General features: G+C 36.8%; 1 protein-coding gene across 1 annotated transcript in view; it reads left to right on the forward strand.

Annotated features, from left to right (window-relative positions):
- The window catches only part of Themis (thymocyte selection associated), a 189,393-nt gene that overhangs the window by 72,427 nt on the left and 93,621 nt on the right, over positions 1-23,345 (forward strand). The window contains exon 4 of the mRNA XM_078019210.1: positions 14,998-16,046. Coding sequence (XP_077875336.1) covers positions 14,998-16,046 — 1,049 coding nt within the window. The remainder of the gene's footprint in view (positions 1-14,997; positions 16,047-23,345) is intronic.

The raw sequence follows: 23,345 nt of genomic DNA on the forward strand, positions 1-23,345 counted from the left end.
GGACTAAGTGTCTGTAAGGGTTGGTAGTAGGCCCCCAGAACTCTGTGAGGTCTGAATATGTAGCCCTGGTGTCTGGGAGGAAGGAGACAAGCCTACCTAACCTTCTCAGTTACCCTGGTTTCCCATGGAGTGATGGTAGTGGTCTGGTAATGGGGACCTGGGCCTCATCAGCCCTCTGTAGCCAGTCCTAAGAGTTGGAAAGGGGAACCAGAAGGGTTGGATGCTGATGGCTGCTATGAGCTTGGGGACAGTCAAAGGCCCAGTGTCCCTTCTGATAGCATTTAGGACAAGGGCCTGGAGGCTTGGGAGGCTTGGGACACATAAGAGCCCAGCGACCCATCTGACCACATTTAAAACAGGGTCTGGGCAGTCCAGAGGGACCCTTCCATGGGCCAGTGGAACCAGGGACAGATGCTGAGGCCGGATGAATGGTTTGAGTGAGCATCTGATATTTCTGCTTCGTGGCCTTCTTGTCTCTCCCGTTATTCACATTAAAAGCTACTCCCAGAACCTCAGCTTGGGGAATTAGGGGTCCCCTCTCAAGGCATATTAGCTTGGCCTTAATATTGGGGAAACTCTGGGAGAAAAAGTAGTTCATTAGTAGTTGTCTGCCATCTGTAGTCTCAGGGAATGGGCTGCCATTAGGCAAATAATGAATTGGTTTCTACTAGTTACTCTTCCAGACAAATTATCATCCCTACTGGGGTCCGGATCAGGGACTGCTTCAGTGCCAATCGGATGGACAGGGGAGGTCTGAAGTACCTCATCAGCATAATTTCTAGCTTGCTCCCAAACTCAGTTGCACTCCTTTGGCAGGAAGGTGTTAAACAAGATTATATGGATATAGTGGAAGGTCAAAGCATATGTTTGAGTCAGATATTGAAAATCTTTGATATATGCAGTGGGGCTTGAAGTATAGGACCCAAGCTGCTTTTCTATCTGTGAAAGATCTGACAAAGAGAAAGGCACATGAACCCAGATTACACCATGTACCCCGGCCACCTTGTATAGAGGACACAGAGATGGAGGTTGGGTAGTGACAGCCCGTGACCCTGTGGTGGGAGGAGAGAAGGGTGGAGGGGCCGAGGGGACAGCTGCTGCGGAGGCTTCATTAGAAAGAGATTTGTGGTATGGCAGGGGCTCATCCGCTGGGTCAAAGGAGGAGGAGTCCTGGGTATTATCTTCTGTCCCTTTGGAAGCAGGTATTGGGGAGGTGAGAGCTAAGAGGACTTGTGCAAGAGAGCAAGAGTTGCAGAGAGAGGGCTTAGAAAGTAGAGAGGAGAAAGCCTGATCATATGATATCTCTTTCCGATTTCCTGAACACTCACAATAGTTGAAAATATCCCTGCTAATATTGGGATCTAGAATGTCATTAAGCAGCCATTTAGAATCCAAAGGATGTTGCGGCCAGATCTGACTGCACAAACGGCTAAATTTTGGGGGGTTTAGGTCTAGGGGTAAGAGAGAGAGAGAGAAACCCTAGGCTAGAAAGCAGGAAACTTAGAGGACTGTGGGAGGGAATGGATGAGGAGCCACCCATGGTGTGACGTAGGAGTTGAGTCTAGAGGTGGAGTGTCCCCCAGTCAAGGGGACAGTTATGCTCAGGAGGTAGTCACCACCTCTGTGTAAGCATGGGGGTCAGGGCCTGTAGAGGCATTTGGGTGCCCAGTCAGGACTACATAGGGGCAGAAGCTGTAGAGATTAGCCCAAGGCTGGGAGGTCTTACCAGGAACAACTCCCAATCACACTCAGTGTTTTTTTTTTTTTTTTCAAAACCCAGGATCCAAATAAAAGACTACCTATAGACCTGATGGACAGTAGGAATCAGCTGTAGCTGTGAAAGCTGTGGCTGGAGGTGCCGCTGAAAACACAGTAACCCTGGGAGTGCCAGGTGATCAATGGTCACTTCCCGGGACCCATAGGTTGTTTAGTTGAACTGGAGACACGGGTCTTACCTGGGATGTCTGGTGATGGGTGCAGAGAAGGTGTTAGGCAGAATGGAGGGCCTGTTACCATGATGCAATTCAGATCGGGGCCTGGGGACACTCAGTGACCCTTGAAGAGGGGAGCAGGCACACCAGGGAACCCAATCCTAGGTTTTGGCACCAATGAAAGGAAAGTGAGGAACCAGGAGACCGGCGAGCAAGAAATGAAAGAGACCAGGCAGAGATACACACAAGAGTTTATTTGTCAGAGCTGACAAATAAAGGCACGTCTTTCCACAGATGAGAGAGGCAATACAGGCTTGGGTTCTGTGACTTTTATGGGCAGGGTCAAGGAATAGAGCTGGGTGGGTCCTAATGCAGGTGGTTAAGGGTTAGGTTGGTATGAAGGAGTGGTTATCCTTTCTCAGAAAGACCCTTGGACAGAAAAGCAAATTTTTTCTTAAAATGGCAGCTACCACTTAAGATGGCCATCCAGATGCTAAACAAGGACCTTACAACTACCAGTTGAAAATAATTTCCCCTCAAAATTTTGAAAGCTTTGCTGCCTTATATCCAACCTTCCAGCATTACCTTTGAGAGGTTACCCATTGCATCCTGAAGTTTCACAATAACTTGCTTGTGGTGGTTTGGTTCTTTCACTAGGATGGTAGTTTTCAATCTGGAAAATATAGGTTCATCATTTCTGAAATGTTTTACCTGATGATGTCTTTTCCACTATATTTTGTCTTGTCTTTCTCGTCCACTTCTAATCTCACATGAAAGCCCAGTTTCTATGTCTCTTTCTCTTTTACTTTTCGTGAAAATTCCTTAATTACATTTTCAGTTGCGTTAGTGAATTTTAATTTCAACTAGCATGTTTTCAATTTCCAAGTGTTATTTCTTACATCATTTTGTACATGCTACCCGATCTCACTTAAAGAATGCAATACCTTATCTCTGGGAAAATATTGAAAATATTTTGCATTTTCTTTAAAGTTTTCTATTGCTGTCTGTAATTTATCTCTCTCCTTCAATTATCCATATATTTTTTTAAAGTTTGGTCTATGATTATTAAAGGTTTAAAGGTGAGTATTTGTCCTTAGTTCATATTTACATGTAAGGCAATATTCATTTTAAGTTTATAAGCAAGACACTATTTCTATACAAGCTTATGAACTGTAGGCCCTCTTTCACTGGTGTATTCCCACCGGTTCTGCTAGTCTTTCCTCTGGAAGATACTTAGTTGCTCAGGTGATGAATATTTCCTGTATCTTGTGGGCATTATTAAATTATTGAATATAAGTGGTGGGGTAGTTACTGTTTCACCACTCTCTTTAAAGATTTAGACTTTCCCTCTTTGTTTTCAGAATCTTGCTTCTCTCCTACTCTGTCAGGTTTAGTTTCTGACTTACAGTATTTCCTGCAGAGTGGGAGGTGGGGGATAATCACCTATCCTCTTCAAATTAAAGATGTGGGCTGTACTATTCCTCAGACATTCATATAAACTCCTTGTTTTTAATGCCCAATCTTTATTTCATTATTTAGAAGGGGTCTTATGTGTCCAGTTCTTAAAGTCTTCTTCATGGTCATTCTTTCATCTAATTGGTCTTCATTTAGATTAAAGAAGACAGATATCTTTTAGATGCTTCAAACTAACTCCTTCTTTCTTTTTCACTCTCTCTCTTTTCCTCTCTTTTATCCTGTTGTGATCTTGTGGTAAAATTGAAGGGTAAAAGTTTTGGCAAGGCGTATATTTCACCCATAAACTTCACAACTAACTTAGTTTAGTTCTAGCCCAGAGTTTTGCCTGAATCTACTAATAATCTTTTAAAGGCTTGGTTGCTATTGCTGACAAATGTTAAATATAATTTCTAAACTTAATATTTTTTAGTACTGTAACTAAAAGCTCTGTTCCTGCCTCCAATGCCAATCAATGCCATTTAATAATGAGGACACAGTTTTGAGAAAAAGAAAAAAAGGTTTATTACTTTGCTAGCCAAGAAAAAACACAGGGGACTGCTGTCCCAAAGGCTGAGACTCTCTGGATCAGGAGGGACTTGGGCGGGGCAGGCACCCAGATGCCTGTCAGGATTCTCTTGTTAATTTGGGAGAAATGCACTTCCCAGATCCTTAGCAGGCATCTCCTTCTTGTAGTGGGTGTATTCAAGGGCAATTAACTAGGAGAAGAAAAGGTAACATTGTCTCCCCAGTTTTGTTAGGGAGGGGGAGAAGAAAGGAGAGAGGAAAAAAAATTTTTAAATAAGCCTTAGAGCAACGAGGGCTACATCCAGAAGGTGAAGGGACCACTATTACAGTAAAACATAATTCTCAGTAATTTATAAAAATAAAGGAAATTTTTAATTTTAATTTTTTTAGCTTTTAGTGCTTGAGGTGCAGTAATGTTCAGTGAGTATTCAGTAAACCAAGTACATGGATGAGCAACTGCATATATATTTATGTCGAACAGTACAAAACTCCTATTTAAGAAACAAGATGTTTTCTCACTCATCATGTCCAGATTCGATTTATCATTATACATACTTATGATTTCAATAGCTAAGTATAATGTTAACTTCATGGATCCCAAGTTAATATTAATTTTTTTATAACAGTTTGAATTTTCACTAGTGATACTTTTCCTAATGCATCCATGAATATACTGTGATGACATGAAATTCAGAACCATAAGGTACATAAGTAAGTTCCCATTTTGTTTCTTTCTTTTAGACTGCACACTTACTGCTAACAGAAATATGTTTGTAATTATTTTTTCAGTACCAAATATTAATATTGTATTTGTCAGGGTTCTTCAGAGAAATTTACATACAAATCTACATAATATTATGTATAAAGAATATTATTTATTATATATAATGTTGCTTATTTTAAAGAATTGGATCATGTAGTTATGGGAGTTGGTAAGTTCTAAATTTATCTGACAGGCAAGTAGGCTAAAGATTTGGGCATGAATTAATGCTATACCCTTGAAGCAGAATTTCCTTTTTTTCTGGTGACCTCAGTTTTGACTGTTAACCTTCAACTGATGGATGAGGTTCACCTGCATTGTAGAGGGTAGCATTCTTTCTTTAAAGGTTACTGATTTTAGATATTAACTACATCTATAAATTGCCTTCACACCAGCACCTAGACTAGTGTTTAATTAAGTAAGTAGGTATTATAGCTTAGTCAAGTAGAAATAAAACTAACCATCACAAATATCAATGGAAAATATATTGAAGTACATAACCTAGTGTAAAAAAATGCTTAAGTTCAACTTAGCATTTAAAACCCAATGAAAATGTGAAAGGCAGTATAGTGTTATAGTGACCTATATCAAAAGCAAGTACAGGGGTTGGGGATTTAGCTCAGTGGCAGAGCACTTCCTTAGCACACCCAAATCCCCGAATTTGGTCCTCTGCTCTGGAAAAAGAAAAAAAAAAAGCAAGTATATTCATTTTATATGACTCCTAATTTCTCTATGAGTGTCATGATAATATTTTTTTAGAATGCAGTCCTAAAAAAACTTTCTCTCTTCAAAAATATGAATTGCAGAAGAGCCAGAGGAGACCATATAAAATTGAAATTCATAGTATAGCTTCTCTTAAGTTGAAATGAAAGTGAATAAATGGAAAAAAAATAATTCACAGAATATCACTAAGAAAATGTATATAAAATAGATTAACTATAAAATAAATTTTAGTTTAAAAGTTTGGAACAATGCAGAAATCAGAAATTATTAAGAAGTCTAATAACTTCCATGTGATAAAAATATGCAATACAAAAATTTTTTAAAAACTGATGGAATACATAAGAGATCAGGATGAAGTTTATAATACCTTTTCTTTTTGGAGGTACTAGGGATTCAATCTAGGGACACTTAACCACTGAGCCACATCCCAGTACTTTTTATTTTTTATTTTGAGACAAGTTCTTTCTATGTTGCTTAGGGCATTGTTAGGTTGCTGAGGCTGGCTTTGAACTTGCAATCCTCCTGCCTCAGCCACTGGGATTACAGATATGGGCTCCTGCACTGAGCCAAATGTATAATACTTTTGAGAAAAATAAGTAGCTAGTCTTGGAAAAGTAACTGATAAATCTGACTGAAACTTGATTTTCAGCTCTGCAGCTGTAGTGTGGCTAGTGCTGTAGCAGACCACCTGCCATTGCCTTCTGGATTCTTGTCTCATGAATTTGTAGAATGAAATTCACAGGAGTGGAAGGGGAAGTGTAAAAGAATAGGATTTATTCAAGTGAGGAGGTAAAAGACAGGCTCCTGCAGGGTAAGGGGGACCCAATGGTGCTTACCAAGCAAGTGTAGTATCTAGGGGCTTATATAGTTACCAGGAAGGGACATTGATCAATATCTATGCTAATCAAGTATTAGAAAAGTACCAATGTTATTGTTCAAAATCTGTGGTAAATAGATATTAGAAAAGTACCGATGCTGTTGGTCAAAATTATGCTAAACATGTAATGGAAAAGTGTGAAGTTTGTAAGTTAGCCCTTGAGTCTCTGGTTTTCACTCAGATCTGAATAGCTTCCCTTTTCCCACTTCTCTTTTTCCTCCTCCCCAGGACAAAGGAGTTGACTGGAATGTTTGGAAGTTTTCTACAGGTTAACTTCATGGACTGGCTTTACATTAAAAAAAAAAAAAAAAAAAAAAAAAGGCTTAATTGGAACCCACTACCTATTCTATCTTACCCACAACTTAAAAAAAAAAAAAATGTACAACTACTAGATTCTCATGAATACCATTAAATAATAATGTAAGAGAGACCAAAGTTGGGAGAAGAGAGGGTTAAAATTTATAAAAGTTGTTTAGAAAAAAAGTACGTAGAAATAATCATCATGCCTTCAAGATTTGAATGAAAATGTCTTTGCAGATTTCCAGTTTTATACCAATTTAGGCTCAATTGTAAAGAATAGACCCTCTTGTGCTGAGTTGGGACTGAGATATCCTATGAGTGAATATTACCTCTCTAAGGAAACCAACTGCTTAACAGGAAGTTTAAAATAACTCCTCTATTCTCTTTTCAAAGATATTTTTTAGTGGGATTTTCAAAACTCAAACTTAGCTAGGAGTTGCAATGAAGAAGAGCCCCACATTATGGTTAACACTTGTCCACAGTGTGAAGGGACTTCCCCTGAAGAATGAGCAGAAAGATAAAGTTTAGTGAAATGACTCAGCAGAATAAGGGGGAAAGCAGTGGAAATAATTGTTCTCAGGTGCTCTCTTTAGAGAACCAGAAAACAAACCCTGTCCAGACAGTTCATGTCCTCCCACCCCGAGGAGATTCTGGAAGTCTAAATTAAGATTCTATAATTGTACTTTGCTTTTCTTTCAGTTTAATTTAAAACTGGAAAATGTGTAATAAATTCCTTCCTGAATGTCTCACCATTTGAGTTGCAACTTCTTATCTCTATCACTGAAGTCAAAGAGAATTTTTTGGAAAATTTTCTAATTTAGCTTATACTTCCTATATATCCTTTTTTTTGTGGAGAGATTATATTTTTCCAATTGTAAAATGGTACATGATTGATTGCTTTAAAAATTCATAACACCACACAAACACACACACACACACAAACTAGAACTATACATACCAAAATGTAAGTAGTTGTAATCTAAAATTTTAATCAATTTATTAAAGATTATTATTTACCTATTTTACATTTTAAATATTTTTATAGGAGAGTGTAAATTACTATTTCTTAACAAAAAGAGAACAAAAAGTGTTGGTTTCTTTATCCTTCTCAAGGTGAGTTCTCTAGATGTAATAATATTTTCCAAAAAATTAAATGTTTTCTAATTTAAAACCAAAGTCTATTAATTATACCATTTAAAACAAAAAGCCAAACAAACAAACAAAAAAAACTCTTGTGTTTTAATTGTTGCCCTAGAGTTTGTAATGCACATTTATTAATCTAAATCTATTTGCAAACAACACAAATAATTTCATGGGTAGTGAATGTACTTTAGGATAAAATATTCCCGATTCTTTCTTTAATAACACTGTTGTTTTTCTCTTCACTTACTATTGAACTGTAATCATCCAATATAGTAGTGTTGTTATTATTTTTAACAAGAAATTACCTGTTAGATCAATTAAAAATGAAACAATAAAATATCTTATTTTTTCTTCATTTATTCCTCTCTAACCCTATTCTTTTCTTTATGTACATCTGAGTGTCTGAACTAACCTTTTTTTTTTCTTTTCCTTGAACAGATTGTCTATTGTTAACATTCTCTGAATTTTTGCTTGAGAAATTCTTTATGTCTCCTTTGTATTTTGAAAGATAATTTAGCTGGATAAAATTCTAAATATTGTTTCTTTTTTCTTTCAACACTTGAAGTTTATCACTCTATTCTTCTATCTACATGATTTCTGGAGATAAATCCAATGTGTATCTTATACTTGTTCATCTTTAAGTAAGGTGTTTTACCTTCTCTGGCTTCAAGTTTTCTTTTTGTTTTTGATTTTATGTGGTTTCAAATATAACTTTTTTGGGGGGATGAATACCAGGGGTTGAACCCAGGGGCACTTAACCACTGAATCACGTTCCCAGTCCTTTTTTATTTTGAGACAGGGTCTCACTAAGTTGCTTAAGCTTTGCTAAATTGCTGAGGCTGGCTTTAAAATTGTGATCCTCCTGCCTCCACTTCAGAGTTGCTGGGATTACAGGTGTGTGCCACTGTACGAGGCTGGAATACAATTTTTCTATGTATAGAATTTTTTGGGGTACTTAATTGTGCTTAATGTTTTCTGTGCTCCATTAATTTAAAAAAAATTCTTAGTCTTATTCAAAAATGTCAACTCTTCCTTTTCCTCTTCCTTCTCTTTCTCATACATCCACAATGCATTTATTACATCTTTTGTAATTGTTACACAATTCTTGAATATTTTTAAAGTTTTTTTTTCTTTCTTGTATGTTCTTTCCTTCCTTCCTTCTTCTTCTTCTTTTTTTTTTTTTTTTTTTTCAAAGAAAAGGTTTATTTTGTGCCGTAGACTGGCTGGGCAAAATAACCAGGGGGTGAGTGACGAGCAACTTTTGAAGATTGATGCAGTGGGAGCCGTTTATTGTAGGACTACAGGGGTATATATACACAACTGAATACACAGTTTGTTTCAATTTAGCATCAACCAGTTACAGCAACCAGTCATTAAGGAATCCTCATCATCTTAACAATTATACACAGCTTAACATCATTAGATACAGCAGTCAGTCACTAAGGAATCTCTACCATCTTAATGGCTCGCTGGCATTACTTCATCTTAATTAATAATTATACACAGCTTAACTTAATTAACATCATCTTAATTTGTTTGTGGTCTTCTACAATTTTGGTTAGTTGATTCAGAGGTTCAATCCATGATTGTCCAACTCTGAATCTCTAAGCTGGAGGTTAGGCAAACATCACTGTGGAAGGGTATGAAAGCAGCTCAGGATATGGTAACCAGGAAGCAAAGAGAGAGCTTGATCCTTTTTCTTTTTCTTTTCAATTTAGAAAGTTTCCATTGTTATATCTTTAAGGTCATTGATTCTTTCCTCGGCAGTGTCTAGTCTGTTGAATAATCCATCAGAATCATTTTTATTTCTATTCTTGTGTTTTTAATTTCTATCACTTCTTTGGAGCACTGTTTTTTTTTTAGAGGCAGGGTCTTGCTATGTGCCCCAGGCTGGCCTCCAACTTTCTATCTTTCTGCCCCAGGAGCCGCCTGAGTAGCTGGGATTACAGATGTGTGCCATCACACTTGGCTATTATCATTTCTTTTTTTTTTTATAGAGTTTTCATCTCTCTACTTACACTACCCATTTTTTGCTTCTTTAGTGTCCCATTTTTTCATAATAGTCTTTAGCATATTAATCATATATTAAATCTGTTATGTATCTGAAATTGGTTTTGATATCTTCTCTGTTTCTTCAGACTGTGACTTTTGCCTTTTAATATACCTTGTAATATAATTAATTTATTTATTTTTGTGGAAAGTCAGACAAGCAGGATGATTCAGGTATTTGGGAGGAAGAAACTAATTTAAACAACCTTTCAGAGTGAATTTTTATGATTATCTGACTAGGAGTTAGGCTCTTTTTACAATTTACTATAGCTATAGGTATGAGAGACTAAAATTTCTTAGTGTCTTTTTTTGAATCTCCCTTATTGTAGTTCCCTAAATACTCCTTCTTAAGTAGGGTCTTGAATGTCATTCTTTCAATTGGAAATACACTGTTATTACACAGAAACCCTGTTGATGTGGCCATCAATTTTGGGAGGAACATCCTATAATCTTATAGTTAGGTTCCAGTGTGTGTGAGCCTGCACATCTAGAATGTGACCTTTATAAGTTACTCTTAGTATTTTTTCTCTCCATTACCAGAGGCAAAGTGGCTAGCAGGGGCTGGAGTTGGGTTTTCCCTTCCCCTTGTAGAAGTATAGAGGAGGCTGAAGTCAGGTATTTCTTTCTCCATACAGAGGTTGTAGGTAGCTGAGGTTGGCTGATTCCTTTCTCCCATGTTGGTTAGGTTCTGGTAAAATTCAATAAGCTGGTTAGGCTGTGATAAAGTAGCATTTTTTGAGGACAGTTTTTTTTTTTCTTTTCTCTTTTAAAGGAGATCAGAGTGCTTTGGGTGTTTTAGAATGGTTGTATTTCCCCCTCAAAAGCACAGGGGAGGGGATTTTTCTTCAGTCTTCACCCTGAGAACTTGGTGGGTCTCCTGGAAGTAAGACTCAGGGAAGTGTGGGAGGTCCTCCTAAGCATGGCTCGCACTGGTTTTGATCTCTCAAGCAAATATACACTTGACTTCTAGCAGTTAGTCGGTTATCCTTTATGTGTTACTAGTCGCTGGGCTCCAGCAGTGGTTTCTGCTCCCAGTTGGCTGAGACTCTCTTTGTTCATCTACTGTCTAGTTTTTGGGGTAGGGGTTGTCCTGTGACTTCAGTTTTCTGAAGGACCTGAGAAGATGGTGGATTTTGACTGCATGTGCTCTTCCCTTGTAGTGAATCTTCTTTTTAGGAACATACAACATGACTTTTTCTAATGTTTTCTTTCATTTTTTTTCTTTTTCCTTTTTTTAACTGAAGAATAAAACCTTGGGTGAAAAAGACTTTACTCTGCCCCTATTTCAGTCCTTAATATCTCTATTATTTTGTTGAAATTCAACAATATAAGTATCTTTGAATTGGTTACTAAGTTAGATAAAATGTGATATTAAAGATATGTTTTAAATGGAATATGCAATATCGGCTATGATGTATAGCAGGAGTTTTTAACAGTGAAAACCTTTTTCTCCTCAATGGAATTCATATTGTTTACCAGATCATTTCTTTCAACTCTCACTTGAGTGTGTTGTGCTGACAATTTTTTTAAAATTCATTAAATTCATATGTTTAATATCTACTATGGCCAGGCACCATTCTAGACAATGATATACTGATAGACAAAACAAAGACTTCTGCCCCTGGGGAACACATGTTCCAATTTAGTAAACAAATAATAGGCAATGTCATAATAAATAAGCAAGTTATATGGAATAATTGAAGGTGCATGGTAACATGGTAAATAACAGTCCTACAAAGGGCAGGATGTTTATGTTTTTAAATAGACTATTAAGAGTAGGTCTTAAGGGGCTGGGATTGTGGGTCAGAGGTAGAGTGCTTGCCTAGCATGCATGAGGCCCTGAGTTCAATCCTCAGCACCACATTAAAAAATAAATAAATAAAATAAAGGTTTTGTGTCAACCTACAACTAAAAAAGGAAAAAAAAAAGAGTAGGTCTCCAAATGAATCCCACTATTATGTGTAACTACAATGCACTAAAAAAAAGTAGGTCGAATTGACAAGATGATATTTAGGCAGATTTGAAGAGAAAATGGAGCTGACCATGAACATATCTGACTGAAGGATGTAGCAGGCAGAGGCAACAGGCCACGTAAAAATCTGATTAATAGCAAGAAAGTAAGAAAGAGAGCAGTGAGGTAGAGTGAGGCAACATAGTAGCAAATGCAATCCAAGTGGCCAGGTAAGGACATGGGCTTTTATTATAAGTGAAGTAATTGACATGTGGGTCTAACAATGGACATTATGGCAGACAAAATATTCTTTTTATTATTTTGAGATGGAGTCTTGCTATGTGATTAAGGCTGGCTTTGAACTAGGGATCCTCAGGCTTCAGTCTCCCAGAGTAGAAACAGTTGATTAGCATTTAAAAAGAATATCTAGTCACTCTTTTAAGAATCTCACTGTAATGGAACTGTTGAATAAATCTTTGCAATAAAGCAAGTCAGAAATAATGTGATATTGTTTTTGTCAGCTTTTTCACTGTGGTGACTAAAGGACCTGGCCAGAACAATCATAGAGGAGAAAATGTTTACTTGAGGGCTCACAGTTTCAGAGGTCTTAGTCCATAGATGGCTCCATTTCCTCAGGGCTCAAGGTAAAGCAGAACATCATGGCAGAAGATTGTGGCAGAGGGAAAAAGCTCACTTGATGATCAGTAAACAGAGAGAGTGAGAGACTTCATTCTCCAGATACAAAATATATACCCCATACCATGCCCCCAATGGACTGCTTCCTCCGGCCACACCCCACCCTCCAATCTCCACTCAGTTAATCCCATCAGGGATCAATTCACTGATTAAGTTAAGCTAGGACCCAATCATTTCTCCTCCAAAGCTTCTTTCATTGTCTTGCACATGAGCTTTTGGGAACATATCACATCTAAACCATAGCAGGTATAGACCAGGGTAGAGCAGATGTAAGGGGCTACAGATGTTAGAAAAAGAAGAAATTTAAAGATATCCCTAAGATTTATGAACTGAAGAAGGAGAAAAGAATTCCCAATAACTAATATAGAGAAAGTACCAGATAGTCAATTTGTGTGTGTGTGTGTGTGTGTGTGTGTGTGTGTGTGTGTGTTGGCGGGGGAGATCAGATTTTAGTCAGGGTGCACTAATTTTGAGACATCTACTACATGTCCAAGTGAAGATCTTAAATAGAAGATCTTGGGATTTAAGAGAATGATTTGATTAGAGCTAAAATTGCGGAGTCATAAGCATATAGATGATATTTAAAAAGATGAGATTCTATAAAATTACTGTAGGTGTAAGTGTAGGAAGAGAAAGGAAAAGAATAAAGACATACTAAATGGCATGTGTGTGAGTGGTGGGTGGTATGGAAAGAGAAAAAACCAGCAAAAAAAAAAAAATGAGAAAAGTCACAAGTACAATAACAGGGAAATATGTCAAAAAGAAGGAGTCAAATCTACTTTGTCAAATGCTATCAATAGGTGATGTGACATAAAATATGATACCATTATTTCTTCTGTGTAGGAACAGAAGTTTTGCAGATAGGTCAGTTATTGGATACAAAAACCAAGTTGAGATACTTTGTCCTGGGGCCATTTTCTGGCATCAGTAAAATCATGCAATGGTAATAAGGGAACTCAAGGCACAGAGCTCCCACTGAACATAGCTACTTTGGGATCTAGCTTGCATTAGGGCCTAGATGATCTGACAAACTAATTGAGAAATCCTGGAAAGTCCTGGATGGCATTTATTCTGCCATTCTCTAGATGTTCCCTGCACTTGAGGAATCTTGAGCCTATGATGCCCATCAGCTTTAAAATTCTTACAACTAGTTCATTTTGATCCAAATAACAAAATTTTAGTTACTAAAATTGCTGTAGGGTTCAGGGGAACCTGTGATAACAATCCCAAAAGTCAAAGGATACAATATTTTATATAATGAACTGATTAAGGGAAGAAATGCTTCCCAGCCTTCCCCTTCCTTTCTAAAAAGAAAAGAATATTTACCATTTTTATAGAACTTCAGTCTATAGACAACCATACATTTTTATTTTTTCTTCTCAACAAAATAAAACAATACCTTTTTACATTGTCTTCACAAACTATTAATCAGACCATATAACACAAATGACAGAGTGTGTTCAGATACATATAAACAGTTAATATTATAAAAGGTAATAACAAGTAATGTTTTATAAGAGAAAATAGTTTCTTTTCAGTTTTCCAAGTTGTTCATTTTCTACAACATTTAAGGGAGAAAGAATATTGAAAGACAGTATTGGTTGATTAAAATGCTATGAGACTTGTGTTAGAAAATTGTCAAGAAAACAACCTATTACAAAACCTTGCTAATACTAACACATAATTTTATTTTTAATTCAAGTCTGTTACAGTGATTCTATTTGGGTAGAACATGAAGAACAGATAAATAATTTTTTGATGCTATTTTAAGTATCTCTGTAGTCTCAAAAAAGAGGTCTTGGAAAGAACACAGAAACTCATTTTTCCTAGTGACACATTGATAAGTAAGCACCTACCAGTAAACCTAGGGCTCCAAAGTGGTCCCCTGACTGTGACCCATCTGTACCACCCTTTTTCTATCCAGGTATAATATAGCACTGGTGGCAAAAGAAATTAACTCTGGAATTGGAAAAAGATTGCATCTTGATATCCATTTCCATATATTAATCTTAAGTACCTTATAATTCATGATTTTTCAATGTTATCTTAGTCCCAAGGATAGAATTTTATTTAAAGAATGTATGTCTTGGGCCTTATATGTGAAGGAGTTTACTGGAAGTACTAAAACTTTCTTCTTTAATATTTTTACATATAAAGTTTGAACCTCAAGAACATGCCTTAAATGAAATATATTATATTCACCCATACACATTATATGCATATTCACACACATCTATATCCTTGGGTTATGTGTCATAAAACTTTAAGTATAAACACAGCAGTGATTAACACTAGAATCAGGAAAATGGTTACCCACAGGTAGCATTGAGGAAGACGTGATTCTGATGAGGTTATAGTGTGCCAAGAAATTGATTAATGTTTGTTTCTTAAACTGAACCTAGGTTTTCAGGTGTTAGATTTATATTCGATTTCTTTCAGGTTAAAAGTTTTAAAAAAAAATAAGTCCACACATAAGGTATATTATAATCCTTTTAATTCTTATTTCTTCTAAATGAATTTGATCTATGACGTTAGGAGAGTGACTTCTGATAAACATTTTTATGTAGAAATTATTTTTTCTTTTCAGTTCGAAAAGATATAGTCCGCCTTCTCCCCAGTCTAGATGTTGAAGTCAAAGATATTACTGACTCTTATGATACAAACTGGTTTCTTCAGCTGTTATCTACAGAAGATCTGTTTGAAATGACCAGCAAAGAGTTTCCTATAGTGGCTGAAGTCATAGAAGCACCTCAAGGAAATCAGCTGTCCAGAAGTGTTTTAAAGCCTGGAAAAACCATCGTGATCCACAAAAAGTACCAGGCTTCAAGGATCTTAGCTTCGGAAATCAGAAGCAATTTTCCTAAGAGACACTTTTTGATCCCCACTAGCTACAAAGGCAAATTCAAGCGGCGACCTCGGGAGTTCCCAACTGCCTATGACCTAGAGATAGCTAAGAGTGAAAAGGAGCCTCTGCACGTGGTGGCCACCAAAGCCTTTCATCCTCCTCATGAGGAGCTGTCCTCTGTATCCGTCGGGGACCAGTTTCTAGTGCATCATTCAGAGACAACTGAAGTCCTCTGTGAGGGAATAAAAAAAGTGGTGAACGTTCTGGCCTGTGAAAAGATCCTCAAAAACTCCTATGAGGCAGCCCTGCTCCCTCTGTACATGGAAGGAGGTTTCGTAGAGGTGATTCATGACAAGAAACAGTACCAGATTTCTGAGCTCTGTAAACAGTTCCGCTTGCCCTTCAACGTGAAGGTGTCTGTGAGAGATCTTTCCATCGAAGAGGACATTTTGGCAGCTACCCCGGGACTGCAGCTAGAGGAAGGTATCACAGACTCTTATCTACTCATCAGTGACTTTGCCAACCCCAAGGAATGTTGGGAAATTCCTGTTGGTCGCTTGAATATAACTGTTCAGTTAGTTAGGAATTTGTCTAGGGACACAGAACCACTTTTAGTCAGGGCTCTGGTGGAAGAGATTACTGAAGAACAATATTACATGATGAGGAGATATGAAAGTTCTCTCTTGCACCCCCCACCCCGCCCTCCCAAACATCCTTCAGTGGAGGAGATGAAGTTTACCCTGCTCAATTTAGCAGAAGAAAGGACAGTGGATCTGCCTAAATCTCCCAAGGTAAGACAGTGATTTTGAAGATTTTTTCTGGAGTGTTTTTCTTGAGGCAAGCAATTTGTTTCAAGTCTGTTTTGAGTTTGCTTTTTGTTTGCTTTTCTTTCTTTCATGCAATATTTGAAATGAGACTTTCTGATGCACTGTGGATGGATGAACATTAACAGAGGGTAAACTTTTTCAGTATTTTGTATTTACATGCTTAACAAGTAGATGTGGCATGATTCTGTATTGATTAGAACTAGAAGGGATAACATTTGGATATGATGGCCCAAATTGCCATTTCAATGGGTTTTGGCAATTAAGAATGCCTAATAAGTTGCCTCAGAAGCATTTTTTTTTTTGAAAGTGCTGTTCATTTTTCCTAGGTAGAATTTTTTGAATACTTTATCCAGGAAATGAGCATACAATAAACTCACTTCTTCTGGGTGGTTACTGGTAACATGCATCTATAACACATGTCTTCATTTTGCTTTATGTGCAGAAAGATATAAAAATATCTTGGCAGAACTGTGTGTGAGAATGTGAGCATCTGCCCACATTTTGCCTATCTTAGAATTGTCATCTTTAACAGTTCTATTGAAATGCAAAATCAATAAAGTTACTACAGTACAAGATCATTACAGAATTAACAAGTCTATAACCACTCTGAAGTGTTTGGGTGGTGGTTTAGCTTCATTTCCACTTGAGGTCTTTGCCTGTTGAAAACTGCCTGCTGGCTGCCTGGAATGCACTTGCCCTTACACCAGGATGTGCAGGTTGTTTATAGGGCTGTGGTTCTATGGTGTATGGAAGGAGTGCATTTCACTCTGGCAGATGTTGTGCTAGCAGCTTAGGGAAAGGAAGCAATTAGTAAAACAAAGAGAGTTGCCATGTTTATTCTCTATACTCAGGAAGGATAGTAGCCTTGAGCTTCCAGGCTCATAGATGTATATGAGAATACTTTTAATCCTACTTCTCAAAGATTGCATTTTGATTGTATGCTGTGGAAATTTAGTAAGATCATCAACCTTATTTTCAGAAAATAAAATAAAATAAATAAAAATAAAACCAACAGAAATTTCCTTTTTTCTACAAAATGCTTTTCAGTCATTAAGAAATAAATAAAACAAAAAACACAGATAATTTTCATTAGTAGGTTTTTACTAATGTGGAGGGTATGTCTTAGGCTTCTTCTACTAACATATTTATTACTGAATGCAAAGATATTTAAAATAATGGAATGCTTTCCTCATTTTTGTTGAGGGGCAGAATAATGACCCACCCACTCAATGATGCATATACTTAAGGGCCCAGTCCCTGTGAATATGTTGCCTTGTATGGCAAAAGGGATATTGCACATGTGCTTAAAACTGGGGACCTTAGGATGAGGAAATTATCCTCAATTATCCAGTCAGGTCCAACTTAATGACTATAATCCTTAGCAGAACTTTTCCCAGTTGAAGTCAGAATTAGAGGAATATGAAGAGGGAGGAAGGGAGCTGTGAACCAGGTTATGCAGATGCCCTTCAACAGCTAGAAAAGACGGGCAAATGGACTCATTTCCTCCAGAGAGGAATGAATACAGTTGATGACACCTTAGTTTATGCCAATGGGACCTATGTCAGACTTCTGACCTACAGAACTGTAAGAAGACAATACATTTATGTTACTTAAGCCACCAGGTTTATGGTAATATAATATAATAATAATAACTTATGTATTATAAAGTACGGAGGAAGAAATAAGTAAGATTCTTGGCAAAATATATATGTCTGTTTATAAGGATTTGTTTTAGTGGAAAGGAATTTTTTTAATTGTTGTTCTTATATGAATTTATTAGCCTACGTGTCCATGGAGAACCAAGGGGTATAGCTCAGCTTCAGAAACAATTGGAACCAGGGTCTTTAAAATGACTAGAATGGTCCTTATTTTACTTTACACTCTGATTTTACTTTTCCAGTCTAATTTTGTTCACATGTGACACAACTTCTGGGAGTTTTTGCATCTGATATTTCATGGTTTTATCACTAGAAAAGAATATCATCTTATTATGTAGCTGGAATTCTAAAGGGAGAAGGATGTTGGATCGATCAAATACCTGTCTCCTGATTTAATAAATTTATTGGGTACCCTGATCAGAAGTAAGATTGATAGGTGTTTAGTATTAGTATTTGTGTTACTTTAACAGAAAACTACATACTAAGTAATTTTTAAAGAACAAAAAGTTTGCCTTATAGTTCTGAAGTTTGAGAAGTCCAAGATCAAGTTGCCAGTGGGTTTGTTCTTTGGTTCCAAGATGTCTCTTTCTTGCTGCATCCTCCAGAAAGGAGAAATGTCTTATCTTCATAGAAGAGGAGAAGAGAGAGAACTCACTCTCAAGACCTAAGCATCTCTCATTAAGCCCCACCTCCAAACACTATTATGTTGGTGACTAAGTTCCTGACACATTGTGGAGGGAGCAAAGACATTCAAATCATAGAAGGAGGGAAGGAAGTGAGGTCTGATTGCTTCAAATAATAGAAATGCTGAAACTATAGTATGTGAAGATTAGGAAATACAAAATAATAGGTGTCTCCTATAATCAGAAATAAAGAGATTGAAAATCCTATATGCCATCTAGAAAGCATTCTTAGAGAAATAATTGGTTAAATTTTTTTTTAAAAAAAACTGTCTTTTGACAAGTGAAAATGATTTAAGTATTTTATTTTGGTAGCAGGGAGTGAACCCAGGGGTGCTTAACCACTGACTCACATCCCTAGTCCCCACCCCACCACCTTTTTTTTTTTCAGACACAGGGTCTTGCTAAATTGCTGAGGCTGGCTTTGAATTTGCAGTCTTCCTGCCTCGGCTTCTTGCCCAGCTAAGTATTTTATTAGGAGATAAATTGACGAAACAACAATGTTATGTCTAGGCTACTAAAATAAAGTGAATACAGTCTTTGACTAACATGTATGTTGAATTCCAGATCAACTGATTAATTTCTAACTACTTGTTTCTTGGTCAGCCCCCCACGTGGATTCTTGGTGTCCAATTCTGAGTCCCACTATTGAAAATACTAACTGGAGTTTTTAAAGAGTTGTTAAGATGTTAAAAGCTCCTGGAGCCATTTTCATTTGACAAACAGGTTGAAAAAAAATGAGTTACAGTCTAAAGTCAAAGGAGTTAATACAAGATGGTATAGACTCCACACTTAAAGAACTGGTCTGTGACAAAGAAAGCAGATTTATATTTTATTACAATACCTTTAGCATTGGTTGAAGTAAAAAGGAGGACATTTTTAGTGTAAATTGTCGGAACAGATATTGTCCCAAAAAATTTTATAGCAGGAGATAGAGGTCTGTAGGTCAGGGATATCAGGGGATCCTTGCTCTGATTGAGAATTATCAGAGAGTTGAGAAGAATATACTACTCCTATTTATGGTTAGCTCCATAAGTTCTAATGTAGTAAATAAAGCACTATATTTTATCTGAAATCACTTTAAAATGTCAGAGGATGCTATAATTTACCTGTGTTCAGACATACTGATTGTCTCATTTTAGATGATTCTTCTCACCATGCAGATAGGAATCTGATTAGTGGATCATTTTTAGGAATACAAACAGAAGATGTTAGTTCTTGCATAATCTACTCAAAAAAGTCTTATGAACTATTTCTTATTATCACAAAGTCACCCTTTCATATATTTCTTTTATGTTTTCTTCTGATAACTGCATTAAAGCTTTTCTAATATGTATGGATTTGAAGTGATTGGATAGAATTTTATTTATGCTTTATAGGCAGGAAGCAGCTACTAGGAATAAGCTTCTAAGGTTTTGTGTTGCATATAGAATGTTGCTTTAAATTCAAACAACTATTTGTAAAGGTTATTAAGAGTTTAAATATTCAGATTCATGTAGTTCATTAAAATGCTTTTTCACATGCATAGAAAATTATAGAAGATGCTTTATTATATATTTGCCTTTCTAATAGATCATTAACTTTAGGTCATTTCTTGCATTGCTAAGTAACAGGACAGATGCATGGGCAGTCTAAGAGTAAGAATCTAAAATGCACTTAGCAAAATTTACTTATAGCAGATATATGTTACCAGTTATGTTTGGAAATTAAGACTACCAGAGGACAGGTTATAAGAATTCTATGAGGGGCTGGGGATGTGGCTCAAGCGGGTAGCGTGCTCGCCTGGCATGTGCTGGGTGCTGGGTTCGATCCTCAGCACCACTTAAAAATAAAATAAAGATGTTGTGTCCACCAAAAACTAAAAACTAAATATTAAAAATTCTCTCTTTTCTCTCTCTCTTAAAATAAAAAGAATTCTGTGCAATAGAAAGGATTGTTTTTCAAGCTAAGATTAAGAAGAATCTTCAACCAACTATTCTCTTAACTTTAGCAATTCCTAAATAAGAGAAAGAGAAAGATGGGGGAGAGAGGGAGAGAGGGAGAAAGAGAGAGAGGCAGGGAGGGAGAGAGGGAGAGAGGGAAGAACAGATCCTCACTGGAGCTTTTGCTTGTCATGGAGAGAGGGAGAGACTTTTATTATTTAGGTGTGGGTAGAGGCAGGTGAGGGTAGGATCCTAAATACCAGAAGAAATGACAGCCTCCCTCGAGGACTATGCAGTTTTACATGGAAGGATTTTATTATTTTTTAAATGTAACCACTGTTTGGGAAAATAGGCATGGAATCTAAATAAAATTATCAGATTATTCCAAGTGACCCCACAAAATTTTCTTTAGGTATAGGAAATAATATAGAAATTGTATCTTTAAACACAGTGAATGTGAATTTTTAATCAGGTGGATACAGTATCACAGAGTAGCTAAATGAAGGAAGCTGTGCCTAAAATCGTGCTCACAGAGTGGCTAAATAAACAAAGCTGTGCCTGAAATCACACTCCTAGCTGAATAACATAGGAATGTTGTGGGTAGACTCTCCTTCCTGAAGGTTAGTTTCTGTGTCAGAAGTTGTTTCAGGTAGTTTGGAAGAACAGATCCTCACTGGGGCTTTTGCTTGTCGTGGATATATATGGACATGACTTCTGAGTACCCCACAGGAGAAATGTAACTTCGGTATTCTGATGAAAGGACCTATAACCAGATAGAAAAACAAACCTTTGGTTGAAAGATGAGATATTCCATGTCTTCAGAGACTGCAGCTGGGACCAGAAATCTTGCATTTCACTAACTCTGTTTGGCCATTTAATACCCAAGTGTCCACTTTGTTGCTAGAATTTCTGGATTTCTGTTGGACAAGAACACCCACAGGAGACATTAAAGCAAAGAGCAAGAGAGGCAGTGATGGCAAGGCACTGTGCAATAAGCAAAAAAGAAACTTGTACCAGAATTAGAGTGAGAGCAGAGAAAGGCAGAAGGAGGGCTATGGTTCCTGGGAGGAGCAGAGAGAGCACTTTAACAGCTGCTGCTGGTACCCAAACATGGCATCTGATCTGCTGTGACACTTAAGAGTGGCTGAAATGTGTTGAGAAAGTCCACACTCCTGGGCTGAATCTAGATCTGTAGAGAATAGAAAAGAGTGTTATCTCCATTCATTTGTTATTGATAGGATTCGGTCACAACTGATGCAATTTATTTTTGTTTTTATTAACCGAGTATGGTATAAAGACATGGAGTGTGAACTTGTCACTGCCTCTGAGCTTCTGCAGGCTTTTGCTCTAACATACATGCTGCAAATCTGTTTTCCCTCAAAACAAAGAAGATTATACCGATTTTTCAAAGTCCATAAGCAACGAAAATGGACTGTGGACAAGCTTAAAAATTGGATATTTGAATCTGGGAAAGAGAAAAATAAAGGTGACTTTGGAGCTTACTTTTAAAAAGCAACAGATTTAAACTGCAAGATACAATTTCAGCATCTTTAAGCAGATATGTGTCTTAGGGCATGACATATACAGATTAATAAATCATGGTTTTTGAGTTGCCTGAGGTTGTTCTAGGAAATAGCATGGACTGTAAACAGCCAGTTATAGGGGGCAGGCTGGGAGGACAGGGCAGAGCACAAATACAAAGGCATTGCTGGGCTAAGAACTGGCCAAGCTTGAGTTATAACTGAAACCTTCCAGGTAGAAATCTGTGCCCAGTGGAATGTACAGAATATTTATAAGTTCCTCTTGTGCTTTTAGGAGTGACAGAGTAGTCCCAATTTTTAAAGTTTTGTTCTAGATATGACATGGTTTATGTTCACACTCCTCGATAAATAACTAAAAAGACTATTTTAAGGGAGCTTTAAATGAAAAAAAAAATTAGAAATATTATCTGATTTTAAAAGAATTTAAAAAACAAAACAATGAACAAGTCACAGAACTAACAAACAAACACTAAGTTTTTCTGAAGAATTTATGTCTAAACAACATTGTTTTATTCTGGGATGATTGAATATTGGCCTTCTTTGAGCTTTCAAACAACTGAGAATGTTCTTACCCAGGAGTGGTGATGAAAAATTTTAGTTAATACTGTTTCCCTACCCTTTATCTGTGGTGTCAAGAATTAAAATATCACCAAATGGTGATTTCCATATTTTAAATTTTAATGATTATTTCTTGTTAGCACAGAAAAATGTGAATTAAAAAAATGTTTTCCCAGTAAATTAGCAAAATGTGTGTAATTTGCAGTAAATTACTTTACATTAGATTTCTGGCTTTTAAGACAATTAGAATAATTTGCATTTTCTTAAATGTCCATGACATAGAAATCCTTTGTTTGAAATGACCAGCAGCAAAAACAAAGTTTAGAATGTTTCATGCATGTATTGTAACAAGGACTTAGACTCTTTGCTTTCGCCAGCAAGTGTCCAGTCAGGGACTAAACGAGGAATTAAAGACTAGGCATGTCTGCCTCCAATTTTGCATCTATTTCCTTTGCTCTGAGTGAAAGCTAGCATCCCCTCCCCCGAGGCAATAGTAACTTTCTTTTTTCTGACACTCCCCAATTATCCCAAGATAAAGATGTGCCAGACCATAACTGATCAATGACCTGCTTTGCCATCTGTGCAAAGCCACCAGCTATGCAAATGTCAACCCTTCCCTTACTCCCCTTTCCATAAAACCTCAAAGTCATTTTCTTTTGTTTGTTTGTTTGTTTGAAATTTTTATTTATTTATTTATTTATTTTACATTTTCAACCCCCCAAGGTCAAGACTAAGGAGGGAGGTCTCTTTGTCTTCCTGATGTAGTTATACTGGTTAAAGTTCCTTTCATGCTTTTTTTCACCATTACCTTTTCTGTTTGATTTTTGGAGCAAATGACTAGACTTCATTTGTTGGAGCCCAAGTTAGGCTTCTGGCCTAGGACTCCAGGAACAGTGTGTATGAA

This window comes from Ictidomys tridecemlineatus, chromosome 8 (assembly GCF_052094955.1).
Source record: "Ictidomys tridecemlineatus isolate mIctTri1 chromosome 8, mIctTri1.hap1, whole genome shotgun sequence".
NCBI lineage: Eukaryota > Metazoa > Chordata > Mammalia > Rodentia > Sciuridae > Ictidomys > Ictidomys tridecemlineatus.